This window comes from Acomys russatus, chromosome 10, assembly GCF_903995435.1.
Source record: "Acomys russatus chromosome 10, mAcoRus1.1, whole genome shotgun sequence".
Lineage (NCBI taxonomy): Eukaryota > Metazoa > Chordata > Mammalia > Rodentia > Muridae > Acomys > Acomys russatus.
In genome coordinates, this window is record NC_067146.1 from 51540330 (window position 1) to 51563637 (window position 23308).

At 41.9% G+C, this 23308-nt stretch overlaps 1 protein-coding gene across 3 annotated transcripts in view; it reads left to right on the plus strand.

The window, feature by feature from the left end:
* The window catches only part of Lhfpl3 (LHFPL tetraspan subfamily member 3), a 479319-nt gene that overhangs the window by 303890 nt on the left and 152121 nt on the right, over positions 1-23308 (plus strand). For all 3 annotated transcript variants that reach the window (XM_051152123.1, XM_051152122.1, XM_051152121.1), the window contains exon 2: positions 22955-23191. In XM_051152123.1, the coding sequence (XP_051008080.1) occupies positions 22955-23191 (237 nt within the window). The remainder of the gene's footprint in view (positions 1-22954; positions 23192-23308) is intronic.

Consider the following 23308-nt stretch of genomic DNA (forward strand, 5'->3'; position numbering starts at 1 on the left):
CCGCCCACACTCTCTACCTCTGCCCCGCCCACACGCTCTACATCTGCATGCCCTTTGCCAGCTGACTTGAATTCTGAATTTGAAATCTTTCATTTGTAAAACCAGGATTTGGTCACTCCTGACAAGACTGTTTTGAGGCTTAAATAAGAATACATAGCCTGTTGAAAGCCAGTGTCCAATGTATGCTGGGTGGGGCTGGGGTTCATAGCTGTTTATTACAGTTCACTTGAAAATGAGCATTGGGGATACTGGAGCAGCCAGCTAAGTGGGTGGGGTTGACAAAGGGAACATAAGAAGTCCCTGCTTGACAATCACTGAAGAAAAGGAGCACACCCTGCAATAACTGAAAAAAAATTTAAGATGTGTTAGAAAAAAAGCAAGGTTAAAGAAATTGGTAGTTCTGAGGTTAGTTCCAGCACTAGTGGTTCACAACCTCTGGGTTGTGACCCCTTTAGGGGCCGTGTATCTGATATCCTGTATATCAGATATTTACATTATGATCCATAACAGTAGCAAAAATACAGTTATGAAGTAGCAACGAAATAATTTTATGGCTAGGGGTCCCCATCACATGAGGAAGTGTAGTAAAAGGTCACAGCATTAGGGAAGTTGAGGACCACAGTGTCGCATACAGTTCTAAAAAGGATATTTCACAGTTAATATTTGAGTAGCTTTATAAATAAGTAGATTAAAAAGTGCCAAGGTGTGTCCATCTATTTGGGCCACTGTCACAAGGCACTTTCAGCTAAGTAGCTTATAATTAGTAGAATTTATTTCCCACATTTCTGGGAGCTGAGAAGTCCAGAATGTAGTTGCCATCAGGTTTCCAGGTTGGAGATGACTTTGGCTGCTCCATGGCAGTCTAATGGGGTCCCTCTATGGTGGATGGGCGAAGGAGCTCTGTGAAGTCATTTGTATTGGGACGTGACTTCCACTCAAGAGGGCTCTCTTCTTGTGGCCTGATCACTTACTGCCCCTATTACTTTAGGGAATAGGATTTCAACATATGAACAGAGAGGGACACAAACATTCCATCTACAGCAGACAGGCTCTCACCAGACACTCACAGCCATTGAAGGCGTGGCTCTTGAGCAAAGAATGACTAAACAACGTGAATGTTGAAACAATCTGTGAGTCTTGTGATCCTAGCCTAAGCCAGCAGTTCTATAAGAATTATCACATAAGTGACATGTCACCAGCACCCATTAAAAAAAGGGCCGAACAGAATGCTGCCTGAGTGTATTAGCAGCACATGATTTAAGGTAAATAAAATACAAACGGATGTTTCCTGCCTACAGGAACATTGCAGGACCAATACAACAGAAAACAAGTTGACTATAAACCAGGTCAAGAATGTAAGTGTGACAGTTCATCTGGCTTCTCAAACATAACGTAATGACGCTGAAGACTGGGACAGGTTGTGCCACGTTTGACTTCAGAGCCTAACCAAACTGTAGAGCAAAGTCTTCCTTATTGAGCTGTGGCCTCGTGCTGGTATAATTGTTCTTAAATGCAAACCCAAATCATAATGAGACCACTTTAGATTCCCTAGATTTGCTATTGTCAAAAATGGAAAACTATGTTCCGGCAAGTATATATGTAAATCAGATCTCTTGTACATTACTGGTGGCGTTGGAAAAACGATACCATGCTATGGGATTCCCATGAGGTTTTCCTTACGAAATTAAGTACAGAATTTCTGTATAACCTAACAATTTCATTTCTGGAGATCCATCAGGGGGAAGAAAGAAGTAAAATCTCAAATGCTCTTGTTTATAATGGCACTATGCACAGCTTCGATTCCAAGCAACACAGGCATCGATAGACAAAGAAATAACTGAGCAAAATGTGGTATTTAAATCCAATGAATATTATCTAGCTCCAAAACATTAGAAACCCTGATTTGTCCTACAATGTGGGTGAACTGTATAGTGCTTACTTTTCTCATTGTGTTGACCAAGTTCTGGCAAGAAGCAAGAGAGAAAAGCTATATTTGGGGAAATGGTTTGTGGGAATAGCCTCCCACCCCCCACATTGGCAGGGACAACATGGTGTTGTGAGTGTGAGGCCATTTGTCACCCTGCACTTTGTTTGAAATCAGAAACAGATTAATCGCGGTGCTGGCTCTGCCCCTTAGTCAGACTGGACTCTCAACCCATGGGACATTCGTACCCACATTTATGATGGGTCTCTCCTCCAAGTTACTCCTCGCTGGAAATGTCCTCACAAACACACACAGAAGTGTATCTCCTAGGCGACCTCAAATCCATTCACACTCACACTGAAAGTGCACCATAACCCTACAGTTTCTCTGCTGAGTAAACTAAGCCAGTCGCCAAAGGGCGACTGCCACTGTACACTATTATGTGAGCTTCCTAGAGCGGGCAGGTTTGTAGAAACCCAAGAGCTGGGAGAAAAGGTACGTACAAGGTAGCACACAGTGGCTATGAAGTTTTCATTGAGGATCATTAGAAAGTTCTGGAAGTGAGTGGTGGAGATAGTGCCATAACAGTGAGTGTACTTATAGAAGAGTACTTATAATATAGAAGTCTACGCTTAAAATAACTTAAAAGATACATTTCAGCCATAAGTATTTTACCATAAAAAAAATAATCCCTGTAAGGGCAGTTTTCCTCACTTGCCAGTTTCCCCTGCTGCTTTCAGCTCCCCAGTAGCCCTATAGGAGAAACCGTGTTTGTCTTTATAGCACCGGTGCCATCCCCCTGACTCACACGCTCTCATCACTTGAGGTGCCTCCACTTGAGGAAGCTCAGTCCATACTGCCTTCAGCATTACATCAGCTGTCCCTCCTTTCTCAGGATTATGGCTCCGAAGAAGTTGCCATCTTCCTCTGATGAGTGGCCCTGCCCTCAACAATATATAACTCGAGGGTCAATGGCATCCTCTGTCAATTCAGTGGGTAGGAGCCTCCCCTGCAGGCTTTGATTTTAAGGTCTCTTCACCTTCTCCTGCAGTGGCAGCTCCTGCTGCAAAGCCCACCAGTCAGCATGCAAGCACCTCCCACATGGGAGAACTGTCCAGGCTCTTCAGGACATCCAGAACCACTAAGCACTCCCTCGAGCTCTTTCCTGAGTCAACGTACCATGCGGCCATTTCATCCCCTCTCCCAAACCCCCATTTTGTCTCAGGGACAGCCAGCTACAAGGGAATCTATCCTATCCATTTTTTTCTTCTTCTCTCAGAGCCTACATGAGTTTCATAACCTTGGTTCATGGGAAACAAGAGCAAGCCTTCATTTTCTTTACTCATTAACCCTGGATCTCTCTTTCTCTTGATTCCACTAGCAGGAAAGTGCCTCCACTCCTTCCCCAGATGCAGAGATTATGTGGCTTCCTACACGACGTGCCCCAGTAAGCATGATCAAGGCATCTGCACACTTTTTATTAGTTAAATCAAAAAATCGGAATTATTTGAAGTGCCTATATGTGAATATGACTTGCAAATGAGATCTGGGTTGGGCCCCATGGTATATTTGATTACATTCCCTTCTCTATGGGAGACTCAAACAGTATTTTTAGCACTGTGGTTAATGGATTCATTTTTCTCGTATTCCGTTGGTTGTTTAAATTCATGTTGCAGTTTTATTTGCAGTTTTGGTTTTTTTCTGGTTGTAATTGCCTTTTTGTCTTACACTATTCAGTGTTATCTGGTATCATTCCTCTTTTCTGAGCATCAACATAGTGTCTGCTTCATGCAATTCCTTTTTTCTAGAGCCCTTCGTCCTATGAATGCTGCCACCTTTTGTCTTCAGTCCGGGTGCACATTCTGTAAGTTGGTACCCACCAGCTTTTCTCCCCAGGAGCCACTGCCTGAGACCTCCTGTACCCCTCTTATCTGCACTTTCTTAAGTATACTGAGAAGGGGTGTGGGGGGATAAGCTCTGGACTGTTGCCTGCCTGTGCCTTTCCTCTGCCTCCCACTTCATGAATAGTGTGCCCAGGTATAAGATTCTGAGTTGAGAACACTTTTTCCTTAGAACAGCTGAGGAGCCCTTGCGCTGGTCCGCAGCCCACCCTGTGCTGATAAGGCTGGTGTCATGTGTCATTCCCGTCTTCCCTTAGGGTTCCACAGTTTTGTGACCCTTGTGTCATGCATTTTCATTCCTCCTAGTCAGCACATTTATAACTGTTCAATCTAAGAACTCATATCTTTCTTCTCTGACAGGTTTTTGTGTTTCTGAGAACTCCTTTTGTTTTGGTCTCTGTCACATCTTTGACTCTTTATAAGGTTTTAATCAGAAATGTCTCCATGTGTCAAAACAAGTTGAAATAGATTCTACTTACTGTATCTTTCTGATTATCTTGTATTTCTTGTGTTCTTATTCCTTCCCTATCTTTTTTTTTTTTTTTTTTTTTCCCTTGTTCTTGCTTATGGCACAAGCTTTCCTCAAATATCTTGTAATTCTTAATTTTGTCTTCAGAACTCAGAATAGAGGAAAAGTTAATCCCTGGTGAACCCTGCATGTCTAAGTAGGGCTTATTAATTACTGGGTTTCTCTCTAGAATGAGCAAGCACTATGCTGATCTTTGGGCTAAGGAACAAAAATGCCCCAACCAGAAAACTTTTCCCCTTAGAGGACAGCACTCTGATGGATTGCCTTACTTCTCTCACAGTTTGCTCAATTTCTTACAGAAAACTCTCCATCTTTCCTAGGACATAAGCTCTGATCCACGGTAACCATGTAATGGGAATGGCTTACAGGGAACCAGGCAACGGCTCAGCAGCTCTTGTAGACACCTTTAATTAAGCCGTGTATTTTATCACAGCTCTACCTCACTTTCCTGGTGCCTGGGTCTGTCCTCACAACTGGCCGCCTGCCTCATGGTCTAAGCTGTGGTCTCTTCCATAGTTTCATCATTTGCCACTATGCCAACTGCTTCCAGCTTCCAGAAAATTCCGAAAGTTCTCAGCTCCAATAACAACCATCCCCTCCCATCCATTCTCCCCTCCTAGAGTATCTTTCTCGGGTATTGTCAATTTAATTAGTGTCTCAGGAGAACAATGAAGTAAACATTTCATTTCTTTCTATTTAATTTTCACTTCAAGTATCTATTTAATTCTCAAGTAGGTTTTGGTCATCTTTCTGTTGTTGATTTCTTGTCTTTTCAAATCAAGATGTAGCTTTTAAAATCTCAACTGTGATGAATTTATTTGGGCCATTTATCACTAAATTGGTATTTGCAAGTATTCTATGGGCTTAGATCATCTGTCCTTTTTGTAGAATATAAATTCTAAAAATGTCACTTAACTTAACCTTATTGATAATGTTTTTCAAATCCTTTCGAGTGCTTAATTTTAGAATGTTTATCTTACAAATGCTGAAAGACGTTTATTAAAATATCCCACTGTGGACTTAGCATCTTCCCTTCAAATTTTTGCTAAATTTTACCTTCTTTGTTTGTGTACAAAAATTTTTATTTGTGGAAACCACCTTTATTAGCATCTGAAATACTTTACTGCATTGATGGGTTTTACCCTGAATCCTTCCATTCAGAATCCCTCTTCCTTTCCTTCCATTTCTCTTGTTTCATTTATTTGCTAGATTTTCTGAACCCTTACTTTCCACTAACTTTATTACTATTTTATCTTTGATTTTCATTTAACATTTAAGTAGAATTTGTTTCCCTGGAAATGACAAAACTTTTGGTCAAGAAAATTCAAGATGTTCATATTTACTGTGATAACTAATTTTGTGCTTTTCCTTCATATATTTTCGTTTTACTGCTCAGCATATTTTGTTCTTTTTACTTCTCCTTAGTCTTGTGTCCTAGTCAACTCTTCTTGTTCCATTTTGTCATGTTAATTTGGAAGTTCTAATTAGCTGACTTTAATTTTCCCAGGGCTTACTTTTTGCTCCTACAGCATTTTCCTGATACACACACACACACACACACACACACACACACACACACACACATCCTCTGTCACTTATCTCCTCTGGCTCTCACAATCTTTCTGTTCCCTCTTCTGAAATGGTCCCTGAGCCTCAATAAGAGGACATGCAATATAAACATCCTATTTAGTACTGAATATTCTCTGTGCCTTGACCTGTGGTGGGTGTCTTAATCCCCAAGTACCGCAAAAAGAAGCTTCTCTGGTGAGGGTTAAGGGGTGCACCAATCCATTTGATGTTATATCCACTTAGCAGATTACTAACAGTAGGCTCTTCCTTAGACTCTGTGACCTGTCTGGCCAAAGATCTGGACCCACTAACAGTGAGTTTCATCCTCTAAAGTGAGCCTTTAGCCCAATCAGAAAATAGTTGACTATTCCTATAACATTCATACCACAATTGCACTGATGGGCATGTCTTGTCATTGGCTCACAGTGTTCACAGCTGGGGAAGCTGATGATGGCTCTGGTTGCACGCACAGCATCTTCCAGCACTTTAAAAGCTAGCTGGTAGGGGCGAAGCTTCCAGATTGATATCAGCCTGATATTTCCATGTTCTATGACTGAAAAATGTAGTGTCTTCAGCAATAGAGTCTTACCATCAAATCTGGATGGTCACCAAGAGCATTGACTAAAACCTAACCTGTAATATTTGTGGATCTGTGAGAACTCACTGACCAAAAGCTTCAAAAGTGGCAAGCCATTCCTGACACCAGACATTTTATTTGTTAGCCTCTGGTGTCTAGTAGGGGCCTGGTTACTCCATTGCAGAGAAACGTCATTTAAACTATTTCTATATGTGTGTGTATATATACTTTAAAAACTTCTACAATAGTAGAGTTCCATATGACTTTTTCAAAAGATCTGTGCTGTTATCCCTGAACATACTCCTTCCCTACTACCCTGTCCACCCAGTCACACTCCAGTTAACCCTTTTTACTCCGTCATTCCTTTTTATGCCTTTGTAACGCTGCATTCTATCTCCCTTCTCTTGAAACACACCATCGCCCCTTTCTAATTTCCTGATGTATTTGTGTTTTCCAAACAAAACGTACATATCTGAAGAGTCAAGTTCACAACCACAAATGAAAAAAAACATGGTGTTTTTCTTTTCAAATCTGGGTTACCTTAGTCAAAATGTTTGGTTTCAGTTCCATCCATTTGCTCTCAAGTTTCATACTTTTATTTTTCTTAACAGACAAATAATAGTCCAACGTGTAAATACATTGCATTTTTAATATCCATTCATTAAGTGATAGAGGTGCAGGCTGTTTTCATTCCCTAACGATTATGAATAGAATAGCAGTGAATATGAATGACCAGATGTCTCTATGTTAAGATATAGAGCCCTTCAGGCATAGGCTCAACAGTGGCATAGCTGATCCATGTGGTAGACTCATTTCCATCTTTTTTGAGCAATCTCTACACTGATTTCCACAGTGGCTGCATGAATTTGCACCCCACCAGCAGTGAAGAAGTTTTCCCTTCCCCCACATCGGCATTTAATCATCTTTTTTTTTTAATCTCAGCATCAAAGAATCACATTTTAGACATGCTATGAACAATCTTCCTTCTCTCAAGTAAAAAAAATTAGATTAGGTTAGCTAGAAATGTACAGGTTAGTTGCTGGCTGGAAGTCAGTTTTCAGGTTGAAGGAAAAATGATATTTTCAAAACATGATGATGACAACTTCCTTTTCTCTTAGCTCTACAATGGGAGTAAAGTATCAACTGGGCAATTATTGGATAACATTTGTTTTTATGGTTGTACTTTAGTGATCATCATTAATATTAGTTAATAGCATTGGAGATTAAGAAGCCCAATCACATCCCATTCTTGGCAACATCTATTTAATAAATTTTTTAAAAATATGCTAGTAATGCTGAGTAACTTCAATTGTGACACTTTGGGGAGAAAAAAAGAAGTGATGCCAACAAGATCTGACATCCAGATAGACTAGCATATGATGCTGGCCAGATCGAGAGAAGCAGTTACATCATCAGTCAGCCCCATCAAAAGCCCATGTCAAGTCAAATCCAATATAGGTATGTGCTTGACAGGCAATAAATGGAGACCTAGGCTCAGGCTCCATTGAGCTTAATTCGCTCTGGAGCTCATCATTTAACAGAGCACATAGTGTTCAGCCAGGTGAGACGCAGAAGCCCAGAAGCTAGCGTTTCAGCTAGTACACTAAAAATACGTATTTCATCAAGTTTAGGGCTGTGGGCCAAAAAATAAATAGAACAACCCCCACTCCCAAGCAACTTTGGAAATTCTCTGTGAAGTTTGACATACAAACTGGGGCCTCAGAAGAAACACCAGAGTGTACTGACCACCAACCAGATAGGAATAACCTGTTGCAGCTAGTTGTATCCTGAAAGGGCCAGTGTGCGAGCAGCCACATCCACTGAGACCCTCAAGGAGGCTCTGTTGTCTTAAGTTCGCTGTTCTTGACAGAGCCACTGATGGGTCCTCACAAAAGATGTTCAGATGTTCTGTTTCTCATTCTCCCTCACTCACTAGAAAAATTCTATACAGAACTGTTTCTTTTCTACTTTCCCTAATCACATTTTAGGCATTTCTGTGTGTGACTCTAATCTGGAATAGAAAGGCCATGTTGAGCTCTCTACTGATCACAGTGAAATGACTGAATATAACTTCCTTTGGGATGGAATGTAGGAAACCAACAGGATCCCCTACTTAACGCAGAAGGGCGTGGCCACAAGGAGAAGAGGTGGGGTTTAGGGGCCCTGAAGGAAGTATTTAGTCATAATGCACAAAGTCAGACCCAGCTGTGGCTGAGATGCAAATACTGTTATAAAGTCATGCTGTGCTTAATTACAAAACTAGTAAGGAAATCCTGAGGCACATCAGAGAGGCCAAAGACTTAAAATAGATTAGAAACAGAGAAAGAGCAAGAAGAAGGCAGATGTCTTTGTGCCTAAAATTCATTTCCCTCTTTCTCAAGGGGCAAGCTTGGATGGCTGATAGAAACCAAACATCCGTCACTGTGTAGAAGGCCCAAGGGCAAGGTTCTCGCCTTCTTCCCCAATCTATGCATCATGTGGGACTTCTAGGCAGCATTCCAGGACCTGGCACTAGAAAAAAAAAAAACACATGCAATTTCCTCATCCAAACTCAAGAACGGCAAATCATCTATTTCTTGTTATCTGGAGGACTCCATCCAAGAAAAATACCCCGAGTAGAGACAGCCACTCCTGGTATCTGCTACATGTCCAATAGAAGAGATGAACTGAGCACTGCTGCTGACGCAGGAAGACTGACTGTCGTTTGTGTAATGTGCATCCCTAGACCTTTCAGTAAGATACTATTTCCTTGCCTAGAATTATTAGCACTTAAAAGCTATCTGTTTTGTCTTCCCTTAAGACTGCCAGATGTACCGTATATTTCTGCTGATGCTGGATACCTTTCTGCTCTTAATAGTTATATTCACACATATATTTCAATACTCGCATGCTTTAATTAAACAACTCTGCCCCCACATTAACATGCTGTTTTTCCCTCTGCAGCTCCCAGTCCCTAAGCCTCATTCTCCTCCCAACTCTCAGTCTGGCTTGAAATAATAATGGTCTGCAACTGAATGGGTTAAATTCTCCAAGTAAAATTTTGGAGTTTCATAGTATGTGTCGAAGACCGCGTATTCGGTTACACTGAAAAACCTGTGTTACCTTTCCCCTGCTAGGCTACTCATTACTGCAGTTCAGCTGGGAGCCATCTCACCTATAAGTCCCTTGAGAGAAGAAATTAAGTTTGTTTTAATCATCGCCACCCCAGGAAAAAAATAATGGCTGCCTGTATGAAGAGGCTGTTTACTATAGATATATAAAATTACTTTATGTCTGTATATTCAAAAAATGCCACTTTTTAAGACTCCCGTTGGCCACTGACATGAATTCCATTAACTGAGAATATACTCCCCTTAAATTTCAACAACAAAAATCTGTGGAATTTTACATTTTGTTTTACTGGGATTTACTGCCAGCTATTTCAAGAGGTGTCATTTTGACAACCCAGAATGCCAATGCTTCAAGATAGGCTGACCCATTTCTTAGAGTTCATGGAAACTGCTTTTGTTCCACCATGGGCCATTTCTCAAGAATAGGCTCCAAACCGTGTCCTAAAACACCTAGGTGTTGGCAAGTTCACTTTCTACTTTTGATCCAACCTGCTTTGTTCCTAATCATTGACCATAATGACTAAAGTCACAGCCTAGCCTTTTTTGTCTCACAATTTTCTTAGATGAGTCTGCTCCTTATTTTAATTTCACTTCCAAGAAAAAGTGAATTCTGTTAACTGTATAATGGTGAAGAGATAAAACATTTAGGGAGACATGCTTGTTCGGGCGCCGTAAAATGGAGCCAATGCAGCACCAACCTCATAAGCTATAATGAGATTTCAATGAATTGATTCTCTGCCTTTTCAGTTGGCACTACAAAAGCTACGGATTAGAACTCAGAAACTCACAAGTTTTAAGACCATGACAACACGCTACTGTGCATAACATCTCAAAGTGGAGGCAAACTAATGTCTCCTCCAAGGAGGTTCCCATCCTAATCTCTGGAGCTTATGAAGAAGAAATTGAAGTGGCTGCTGGGATTGAGGTGGCCAATCAGACAGCCTTATGATGAGGGCGTTTATACTATCTAAGTGAGCCTTAAGTGCCTTAAACTGGACACCTTCAGCCACTGGAATATATTTCCCATAAGTCTACAGGGTGTAAAGGAAAAGATAAAGATGCTGCTGGATCCAGTGTCCAGGGAGGCCGCGTGGCCTGAAGATGGCTGTCTTCTCCTCATTGTCTGCGTGGCTTCTTTTCATTAAGGGACTGGCCCCACTCATGGAAACTCCACCCTAACTTAAACACTTCACCTCCAGATACCACCACACGAGGGATTAGGTTTCTGTGTCTGGTTTCAGAGGAGACATGAGCATTCGCTTCACCATAGCTACCGATGCTGGGTTTGAAAATGGAAATGAACATGCTCGTGGCCTAAGGAATGTTTGCAAATGAAGCGTTTAGAAGCCGAAATGTGAGCGTAATAGATTGTTAGTACCCTGGGACCTCTAGAAAGGAACACAGTTCTGCCCGCGCCTTGATTTTTGTCTCTAAGATGTGGGGGTTCTCATCTCATCTATACGGGCGAATGAGTGTATGTTGTTTTAAGCCACAAATGTTCTGTGTGTACAAAGTAATAGATTTCATTACAGCACTGTTCTGTGTAGTTTTTATTGCTTCTCCTTCCTCTTGTAGCTTTCTGTGCCCTTCAGACCCTAGTAGCTACTCCCTGCTTTCATAGCACACGCGTTCCATTGTCCAGCCTTTCATTCCCTTCGTGCGGCTCCAGTCACAGCTCTGGGTCCTATGCCCACACACACCCTCACACACAGACATAAAAAGCTAGTACATGAGAGAGAACAAGCAATGTTTGTCCTCATGAGCCTGAGTCACTTCATTTACTAATTTCCAGATCTGTCTCTTTGCCTGTGAGCTTTAAGCTTCGTTTTCCTTCTGATCGAATAAAATGCTGTTGATTGTATTAGCCACATTTTCCTTATTCTTTCAGATGCTGGTGGTTTTCTAGGCTGGTTCCATTTCCTTGTACTGTGACTAGAACACTAATAAACATGGACACGCAGTGCAAATTTCTTTGTGGTAAATCTTTGAGCTATATTCCCAGGAATGACATAGCTGAATCAGGTGGCAGGGTTTTTTTTTGGGGGGGGTTGTTTATTTGTTTTGTTTTTTGTTTGGTTTGGGGGTTTTTTGTTTATTTGTTTGGTTGGTTGGTGTTTGGTTTTTCAAGACAGGGTTTCTCTGTGTAGCCTTGACTGTCCTGGACTTGCTTTTGTAGACCAGGCTGGCCTCAAACTCACAGTGATCTGCCTGCTTCTGCCTCCTGAGTACTAGGATTAAAGGCGTGCACTATTACCCGCCCAGCCTATTTTTAATGTCTTTAGAAACCTCTACATGATTTCCGTAGTGGCTGCACCAATTTATACTCCAGCCAGTTCTTCTTTCCCTCATATCCTTATCAATATTTGTTGGCTTGCGCTCTGTCTCTCTCTCTTCTCTCTCTCTCTCTCTCTCTCTCTCTCTCTCTCTCTCTCTCTTCTCTTCTCTTCTCTCTCTCTCTCTCTCTCTCTCTCTTCTCTCTCTCTCTCTCTCTCTCTCTCTCTCTCTCCCTCTCTCCTTTTCTTTTCTTTTTCTGAGTCAGTGTTTCTCTGTGCAGCCTTGGCTGTCCTGGACTCACTTTGTAGACCAGTCTGGTCTCGAACTCACAGAGATTCTCCTGCTCCTGCCTCCTGAGTGCTGGGGTTAATGGCATGCATCACCATGCCCGGCTGGTTTTGTCTACTTGATTACAATCATTCTGCCTATGTTAAGATGTAGTGTCAATGTTGTTTAATTTTTCATCTCCCTGGTGACTAAGGATGTTGAACACTTTTTAAAATTTTTATTCATCATTTATGTTTCTTATTCTAAAATTGTCTGTTGTTGAGGTCATTAGCCTAGTCATTAATTAGAAGTTTTGTTCTTTCATGTTTAATTTTTACAGCTCTTATGTAGTTCAGATATTAGGCCCTTATCTAAAGAACAGCTGGCAAATCTTTTCTCCCACTGTGTAAATCAAGCCATTGTATTTTCATTGGTTTTTATAGCAGCAACAGAAAATCAAATCATATTATATGTTAAGAAATGGTTAACCTATGTGTGTTCGATGCTTCAGAATCAACAAAATCATAATGTATTTCTTTTATATATAAAACTCAACTCCCAGGGCTGGAAAGATGGCTTCCAGGAAAATTCCTGCCATGTAAGCATGGTGACCTGAATTCATATCCTTAGCACCTATATAAAAACCTGGGCATGGCATCAGGTATCTGTAACCTCAGCACTGGCAGATCACTGAAGTTCTTTGACCATCCAACCCAGTCAAATAAATTAACTTTAGGTTCAGGGAGAGACCTTGCCTCAAAAAATAAAGGTGGGAACAATCAAGGAAAGGTATTTGACATCAACCTCTGGCTTCCACAAGCACATGCACACACCAATATTGACAAGTACGTAAACCACACACATACACACAGAAATCAACTCCCCTTTGAAGAGTGCAAACTCCTTGGAGAGAAGGAGTGGGAAGCATTGGACTACAGAAAATAAATGTTTTCTATCACTGTGGCCAGCTAAAAAGAAATCTAGATCAACTGTGGCTATTCTAGATGTTTTCAGCTTTCATTTAAAAAAAAATCTAAGATCTCCTCCTGATCATATGTTGATCTCCAATCAGAATTAATAACTCTGGGTTTGCCAGTAATTCACATAAGGGCATCCCAGAATTTAAAGTGCTTTCAAGCATCAAGGTCTGTAATTCTATCAGCATAGCCTGTCTCATAAAAGTGATGAATGAATCACAGTAGATTTTCAAATGGCAAGAAAGACTCTGGGGGCAATGCTTAAAGGACAAAAAATACCAAGCACCAAGGGAGCGAGGATCTCCCAGGGAAAGATACAAATCTTCACTCTTATCTTTCAAAGCCTTCTGTCTGCCTGCCTGGAGCCATTCAGTCCCCATGTTCAAAGAAAATCCCCTTCTGGACATTTCACTGGCCCGTTAAGAATGACTGGACTAAATTCCATCTCAGTCAAAGCAAAGCATTGTTCCGACTGAGGCGTTATTCTTCAAATGTCATACTGGCAGAGGTTTTATCTATAAACTTTGGGCTACTGCTGTTAGAATATGAAGGTGAAAGACATGTGAAAGCCTTTTGACGGGACATTTAGCATGCTGGCCTCTCTTTTTTGTCCAATATTTTTATACCTACTGCCTTTTCCAATTTTATTTATTCAAGGGGCAGATTCTTGCCCTAAAGGTTTTGGAAGATCTTCCTGGAGAGTTGTGTGGCCTGTGTATCTTCCTTGGTTTTAGTTCCTCAATAAATAGCTCAAAGGGGCAGTAAAAGTATGGAAATAACAACAACAACAATAATAATAAGGCAACTCAAGGTTTTTTTGTTTTAAATGTAATAAATAAATCAGTCTCTTGGAGTGTTCATAAGCTTTGTCTCTAAACACCTATGAAATAAGAAGACTGGAGAATGCCCACAAAACTGAAGATAAGACCACAGGGAACTATCCGCCCAAGGTTTTAGCATCCAAAACCCATGGTGCTGCTCTGAACTTTTCTGGTGAAAAAAAATAGCTCAGCCTCTAGACTGGATTCTGTCTGTCCTGATTTGCATAACTAGCTCTCTCTATGGGGAGAGATTGGCAGCTACTCTGCAGAGTGTGCAACTGTTCTTAAACTGTATGAAGACCAGCACTCAAGAAAGATGAGTATCCGTATGTGTTGGTGTGGGGGAGTGAGGGATGTGAGTGAGTGTCGGGGTGAAGTGGCTGTGAGGGTGTGAGTTGGGGTGAGGAGGTGTGAGTGAAGGTGTGTGTGGGTGTTTATGTATGTGCACCGGAAGAGAAAGAATAAACCATGTGAAGAAGTAGCACTGAGGTGCCAGCTGCGATGTGCGCCTGAAGGGATGCCAGGGAGACAATCTCTTCTTTTGAGCTTAGTTATGTTTCCAGGAGCTTTAGTACACAATAATTATGTTTCTATATATTTTATTTTAACAATGTTCGACCTTTCGGTGGGTTCTCATGCAGGACTTTTATTGTGTTTATGTCACTTGCTTCTATTCTTCAGGTGTTGAGAATTTTGGTCATGACAGGTTGTTGATTAGTATGTGTGTTGGCGATTTGGTGCCATGAAGAAAGGTGATAAAATCTCTATGACAAGGGCCTAGTAGGAAGTCCTTAGCTGGAAACCTGGTGCCTAAGGCTAAGTTGTGGTACAATGCTGGGCCTGGCTCTGAGGCTTGATTCCAGACTTCCTGTCTCAAGATGCCAATTGTTGCCACCAGAATGCTTCCACTAGGCCCTCACCGGAAGGTCAATCAACAGAGCAACACAAACTTAAAGCATCCAAAACTATAAAATAAGCAAACCTCTTTTTTTTCACAAGTAGGCTGCCTTGAGAACGTTGTTATAGTAAATGCAAAACCGATTGATACAGGCAGAACCCAAAAACCATGTCCGTCCTGCGTTCAACAGCACAAAGGGGAGCCGCAGCGCTTTGTGAGAGCAACAGCAAAGCACTCGTGAGATAAGTTAGGAAGGGGTTGGGGCAGATGAGGCCATCTCTCCCCCTCAGACATTCAGGGGTAGCTCACTCTGCCTCTGTGGGAGGTGAGGAGTGGGGCTAAGGGCTTGAGAGGGTTTCCAGGAGAATGAATCCCTTTCTGCGGAAACTGACTGGGTCTGGAACCGGCATTCCCGTGTTTCCCTGATCTTTAAGGATCATATGAAGTGTGAAGTCCGGAAACATCAGCTATTCACACTCCATGAGTTTTCTATTAAGGACACCACAGTCAGGATTTCAGACTCTGGACCTGGGATATAAAACAAGTCACCTAGTTCTGCTCATCAGTTCTGATCTAGTTCTGCTGATCAGAATGACCTTTTTAAAAATGTTTTTACATTCTGGATCTCTTATTTTATTACATGTGACTTTTTCCAGTGCTGGGAACTTAATCATGTCCCTTGCTCATAATAAGCAAGTGTTCGATAACTCAGCCATTCCCCTATCCCTATAAGTGCTTATTTGACCACCAAGACCCAGATGGATTTGACCTGATAGCATACAGCTAAGCATTCTCCCTTTTGTTTAGCATCCTACTTTGTAAAAAAAAAAAAAACAAACAAACAAAAAAAAAAACCCAACCTTTTTCTCAGCTAACTGTAGAGCTCGTACCTGCAGGTATGAGTGGATGCCTGATCATCTCCGTACAATCCAGGTTCTCACACCACCATGGGTATATTATGGGCCCCTTTATTCAGGAAAATTGGGGCTAAGTGGCTGGACAGGATGTATAGTAGCTTTTCCTATCACCAGTTGCCACTTTCTAACTCTTTTGACAATCTAGGGTTTGCTTATATTTCTCTTAAGCAACTAAGCTATTATCTCTTTCACATTGTAACTCCAAGTGAAATGGCCATAAAAATAAATTGTATTTAAAACCGTAATCTTCTAGGATACAATTTATTTTTCTCAGCACACTCTAAACTACAGTATTTCATGTCCTAGGTCGTCAAGTGACTCTTATTTTCCCGAAGTAAACTGAGCTGTAATGCTTACTCTTTCCTCAGAGGTATAAATATTCCAGCTCAAAATGGCTGGCCGTGAGCTAGTGAAGAAGCCGTGGGAGTGAGTCGTCTATCTCTTTTACCAGGTGTTTAGAGTGGCAACCCCAGTGTGACAGTTTGCCCTCCATGGGCCTGGAAGCCTCTGCTGGCATCCATTTTCCCAGCTAGTGTACGCCCGGATAATTAATCGAGTTAAGGGAATGCAGGTCTGTCTTCTCACCACGTTCCCCTCGAGTGCCTCAACAACATGAGGCAATTTGTCTTGCTTTTGTGCAGCACTGCAAGGTTTCTTTAAAGGGAAAATTTAGGTTTCTCTTTCTGTGCAGAAATAGGCAGTTCTCAGGCTCACAGGGTCAAAGCCCTAGTGGCACAGTTAGACCAGCCACGTGAGCCGGCTCAAGAAACCCCCGCCCCCTTCCGTTGCTTTCACCACCTGCCTTCACCTACCTTTGGAGGCAGAGCCTTTTGCAAAGGCTTGTGGGTTTTTCTAAGGATGTTTCCTCCACAGAGATTACACCCAGCTCTTTAACAAGGAAAATAGCAATGTAATTAGTGGCTCTTGGGAGCTATTCGTGAACTCACTCATTGTGGGATCAGCAGCCTTGATGTAGAGCGCCCTTGTTGAATGCGAACACCTTTTAACCACTTGGAATGTGCTTTAAATGGAAATCCATCGTAACACCCTCACAAGGACACCTTCGAGGCACAGCCTAGATCAGAAGGACCCACGGCAGCATACGACGTTGGGTCCTCTCTGTCTTTGCGTGCTTAACTCCAATCTGTGAGTTACCGTTTCTTCTGAGCATTCAAGAATGCTCTCTGATGTGTGCCCGGTAAATCAGTTGCCAAAATGAAGGGACACCTTGCTGCAAGGAAGTTAGGTTCTAATAGGAAACCCGTTTTTAAAAAATAATCTCCCAATTGGAATTTATTTTCCACCATCCCTTACGGTCAGATATTCTGGACCCTTGGTTACTGTGGAGATAACACTATATTGTAGGGTTGGTTGATTAACAAATAGTTAATACAAAGCCAAGAAGAACACTGTTTCTACTATTACCAAGCAAGGCAGCTGAGGACCTTGCAGGTACTACCCTGCTCAGGACTGGGAACAGGTCTTAGTGTCTCCTGGCTCTGTACATCATGCAGATTGGGGAAGTTTAGCTAATCGAATACCAGAAAACAGGATTTATCACAGCACTCAAGCATTGATTCAAAGATGCCAACAGAGTGTCTTAAATTAAACATACTGAAATCAGAGGGCCTTCCCCTTTCAAAACGAAAACAGCTAAGTAGAAGGAGGAAAGGAAAAAATGTGGTTTTGATAATGCGTTATTGAGAGAGCTTTTGTTCTACAAGAACAGTCTTAAATTTTAAATGCATTTGTAGTATTTTTAATCCTAGTTTGCAACAATTTACAGTTAAAAACAGATAACCTAGAAAATATCAAAAAATTATGCTAAGAAAAGGCTGACAGGAAACAAATGAGGAACCAGGCTATATACATTACAGTGTCCTGCAGGGCATGGGTCCCAGGGCTACAGCCTCAATGACACCAGCATGTCCTTGACAGGAAAGCATAGTTTTCTAGAGGACACCCAAATCCTAACCTTCCTGGTTAGTTTTTTAATAATTTTTCTAAACCCCCAATTCTTTTCCATTATTGAAAATAAAAATCATGTCTTGGAACTTCTGCGACCACGGCTTTTCAGGAAAGTCACACAAAGAATAGTTAGACACAGCTCCATTTTTGTGCATTCTTCCCTGAGAACTTAATGTGGGGAGTCACCCACTTTAGAAACAGAGAACTGTGGAATTCTATTCCTGCTCTCTAGTGGTTTGGGTTTGGAGGTGTTCCACCTCTGGTTTTTTTTTCCCAGTTGCAAGTTGTAACTTGGAATTTGCAGAAACACAAACTTAAAAGGTATCTGAGTCCTCCCTCAAGGCAGGAAGAGCTTGAAGAAAAGTGTCTTTTCTTATGGCGCCATCCCCCAAATCTCCAGTCTCGTGGGCTGTGCTTCTGTGGATGTGCAATCCTGAACACTTACTTTTTGCCTTCTGATCATTTGTGTTGACTCCATTCTTTAAAGAATTACCCACTTTGAATCTGTTGGAATGCACCTCAGTATCTCTTAGTATCCTCCCTACTAGCCCCATGTCCTGCTTATCCGAAGTGTCCAGGTGTCCAGCTGTAGCTCATCGTTTCCGGGTTTGGGCACACACCTGGAGGAAGGAGATCAAGGTGGGGAGCCTGGAAACCTATTCTAGGCTCAGCTAGGCCCTAAGAGTTTCCCTGTGTGGTAGTAACTACTCTGAAGCAATAAGAAATTGATTGTATCAGTAAATGACATGGATTTAATTGACCTAAAAACCAAAACACAAAATCCCTTACTGTGCTGTGATTGACAGAGAGACCTGGTTGCTCCCCCTGCATTCTGTGTAGGGAAATGAAGCACAGAGGACTTCAAATGAGCACTTTTTAAATTTTCATCTGTGCCCCAGTTCATTGTTCTGAGCTGTGTCAGGTCAGTCCAGGCTTAGGAAACCTACTGGAGCTAGTGTATTCAAAAGGAAAAGATGTTTCTAAGTGGTCACTTTTCTTTCCATTCATGAGTACTTTATTTTCATCTCTTCCACCCCTCCCTTTCCTCCAACTCCTCCTACGCCTCAACTCTCTCTCAAATTCAAGACCCTTTCTGCACACACACACACACACACACACACACACACACACACACACACACACACCTTCACAAGTTCAGTTGGTCATGCTCCTATGTCACCGAGGGAAATCGGGACAAGAATTCAAGGCAGGAACTGATGCAAATGCCATGGAAGGGCACAGCTTTCTGGCTCGCTCCTCAGAGCTTGCTCTGCTTGCTTTCTCACATCATCCAAGACCATTTGCACAAGGTGGTACAGCCCCTAGTGCCCACCCACATCAGTCATCTATCAATAAAAGGCACCACAGACTTGCACAAGCCAATCTGATAGACTCGTTTTTCTCAGTTGGAATTCTCTCTTCCAAAATGACTCTTGCTCGTGTCAAGCTGGCATCACATCTTTTGAAACTATGAGAGTTGGTCCTCTGGGTCCGCTCCAGCCTGAGTATTCCATATCCTGTCTTCTAAGTGTGTGGCATCTTCCACAGTAGGATCTTAGCTTCAAGTTCTGGGAGACAGTCAAGGCAATGGCAATAGCCATTTTTCATATTTCACCCCATGTTTCAGGGGGAGTCTCTCAGATCCTCCTGACCAACAGTGCAAAGGGAAGTTTCTATATCTGGATGCAGCAGTTTCGTTAAATAATTTGTGGTTGTTGCAGAGGGAGTATTATCACTCTGTATGGTGTAATTCCATTTAATCCTCTCTCTCTCTCTCTCTCTCTCTCTCTCTCTCTCTCTCTCTCTCTCTCTCTCTGTGTGTGTGTGTGTGTGTGTGTGTGTGTGTGTGTGCACGCGCGCGCACGTGCACATGCATGTATTTGTGTGTGTATGTGTATACACATATATACTATATATGTATTTTAAGTAAACTTATAAAAAAAACTTTCCTATGACTTTGTCAAACATCCTTACTTTTATTTATCTCTGCTTCTCTCCTTTCTCTTTGTTAAAGTTTCCTTACCCTGTTGTCCCCCTTCATAGCACCCACATCCTACTATCTCCAACTCTAGAGCATGTGCACACACACGCATGCACACACATGCACATGAACGCACACACTCAGACACACACACACACACACACACACACACACACACACACACACATACACACACACCAGTCCTTTTCTATATTCCTGGTTTCTTCAGCTATATAATTAAACTTACAGGTAATACAGATGTTGCTAGTTTCTCCGGTCTATATAATCAAATCTAAGGATTCAATTGGGAGCTAGAATCCACAAGTAATAGAGACCATGAGGCATTTGTCTACCTTGGTCTGGGTTACTTCACTCAATATAGTATGTTCCAGTTTTATCCATTTACCTGAAATTTTCATGGTTTCAATTTTCTTTACATCTGAATAGATTCCATTGTGTATATGTACCACATTTTCACCAGCTAGACTACTACTTGGTATATACCCTAAAGACTCAATAGAGTCCACTCAGTCATAGTCAATGCTGAATGGAAAAAAAAAAAAAAAAAACTCAGATGTTTAACTGGTGGATACATATTTTAGATATTTTTTAAATATTAAAGTAATTTAGAAGTTTTTCAAATATAGTTTAGACTCAAAGATTTTCTGCATTGTCCAAAATAAAATTAATTCTGCTCATGGACACGGCATCTGCTACAGCATGGATAGTCTGCACTAGATAATGCTGTAGAAAGTAGACTGTGCACTTAGTGCTGAGAAAGCCAGGATGTGACGATAATAGTTTCAGTGCACCAACTCACTGCATTGAAATCCACCTCAAATATGTGGAATCTGTTGTTTAGTCACAAAAAAAATTGTCTCTGAATGCCTCCTAATTTGAATCTCTCTTTAACTATATTGGACCATAGCCTAACGGTGTTATTACCTGTGACTACCTACATTTTAGTGTATCAGATCCAGATATTATAACCATTTATTTACTCATCCATTTTTTCATTCAAGCATATTTTTAATGCCTGTTTTGTTTGAGATATTCATTGTTTTACATTCCAAGAATATGACAAATGGCCAAAGTTTCTCTTCTCAGAAAGCTTAGTCTCTTAATTGAGACAATATTTGTAAATATATAACCTTAACAACACAGAAAATCAACAAAGATTCTCAACTAAGTATAAACAATGCCTGTAGGGGCTTATCAAAGGGCAATGTCCTAAATGAAAAAGAATTTGGAGCCAGGTATGGTGGCTTCTGCCTGTAACCACAGCACTTCACAGCCTAAAACAGGAGGATCATGGGTCAAAGTGCCAGCTTGGACTACTAATGGCCAGATTGTCTCAAAAGAAAAAATTTTTAAAAGACATAGGGATTATTTTTTTCAGTCAGAAAAGTCCCTGCTGCATAAGCATGACAGCATGAGATTGGATTCCCAGAATGCACCAGTGCCTGTAATCCAATCTGATCCCCGAAGTTCATTGGCTAGTTAGCCTAGCTGACTCAATAGGAGTCAGATTTAGTGATAAACCCTGTCTCAAAAAAATAAAGGTAGATCAGCGCCTACCCCAATCATCATACGAGAAGCTCCATCCAGCAGCTGGTGGAAGCAGATACAGAGATCAACAACTAAGCATTAGGTGGAGGAGCTTGGGGAAACACCAGAAAGGGGGAGGGGTGGAGGGAGAAAGGCTGTGAGGAGCCAGAGGGGTTGAGGACACCAGGAGAACACGGGTGACAGAATCAGCTAAGAGGGGCTCATAGGGGCTCACAGAGCTTGAAGTGACAATCACGAAGCCTGTGTGGGTCTAAGCTAGGTCCTCGGCATATATGTTGTGTTGTGTAACTTGGTGTTCTTGTGGGACTCCAGTGGGGATGTCTCTGATTCTTTGCCTGCTCTTGGGACCCTTTCCTCCTCCTGGGTTGCCTCATCCCACCTTGATACAAGGTTTTGTGTCTAGTCTTATTGTAACTTGCTATGCCATGCTTGCTTGATGTCCTTGGGATGACAGCTCTTTTCTGAAGGGGAACAGAGGAGGAGAGGATCTGGGGGAAGGGCGGCGGAGGCGGGTATTGGGGGTGGATTGGTTCCAAATGCTTTTGTACTGGGAGAAGGTAGTGGAGAGAGGGAAAACTGGTGAAAACATAATGTATGAGAGAAGAATACATTTTTTAAAAATAAAATGCTAGAGAACAACTAAGAATAGACACTTTACATTGACCTCTGGCTTGAACCTGCACAGAGAGAGAGAGAGAGAGAGAGAGAGAGAGAGAGAGAGAGAGAGAGAGAGAGAGAATGCAACACAGCACACATATATTCACATAGCCTGAACAAAGACAACACCAATAGGCATGCTGACAGATGGGGGACAGCACAGGAAACCTCAGCACTACACAGAGAACTACCGGCAGCTAAGGACTCCTGACAGTGAGAGAATAATCTCCTCCAGGGAAAAGCACAGCAATTGGCTATCCAATACCAGTCAGCATATGTGTAGCATTGTGCATACTAAGTAGGTTGTATTTATTTATTTAGGAATATGTAATGGATTATATATACATACACACACACAAATATATGTGAGAAAAGAAAAGATACACATACACATAAACAATTAAAGAAAAAGAAACCAAGAATTTAAATTAGAGCAAGAGGGTACATGGAATGAAAGGGTTTGGAGGGATGAAAAGAAGGGGAATGTGACATAATATAATATATACAAATATTAAATAGAATGGAGATTAGAATAGAAAGTGTCAATATGTGCTGCCCATGTGGGGAGAGTTTCGAGAACTGTCTGGACACAGAGGTGGTAACCACAGTGTTACTTTCCCAGAGATTCAAAGCCAGTATGCACTCTGCTATTTTCCATGTTATCCTGATCCCGTTTCTGGCTGCTGCCATTGCTCTTCAAAGCCAGCACTGAATTGTCATCCTGCGGTACGACGGTGCGGTTTGCAATGGAAGCCTTCCTGCAGATGTGTGCAAAAGTTCAGCTTCTCAATATGTTCTCATAGCTCCATCTCCCTTAACTTATCTCAGCGTGCATGGGCTCACTCTAAAGGACAGGCCCCGGGATCTCTCTGCAGCCGAGTTCAGGGTCTGCTGCAGGCGGGGGAAGGCAGGGCAGGAAACAGTGGTGAGAATTGGAAATGTCTGATGAACAATAGAAATATTTTTAAAAGTAAAATGTGTACCTTCTTTTTCCTTCTGTCTTTCTCTCTCTAAGCTGCCTGCCTCGTCCTTGGCTGTATGATTTTTCCTGATGGCTGGGATTCAGACGAAGTAAAACGGATGTGCGGGGAGAAAACGGACAAGTACACCCTCGGGGCCTGCTCGGTGCGCTGGGCGTACATCCTGGCTATCATTGGAATCCTGGACGCCCTGATCCTCTCGTTTCTAGCATTTGTGCTCGGGAACCGACAAGACAGCTTGATGGCAGAGGAACTGAAGGCAGAAAACAAAGGTAAGATACTCAAGGAACTCTCACTGAATGCCTCAAGCTCTAAAGCTAACGCAAAACAAATGAAACAGCCACCCTCTCACTCCTGACAACCAAGTCCTCTTCCCCGCCCCGCCCCGC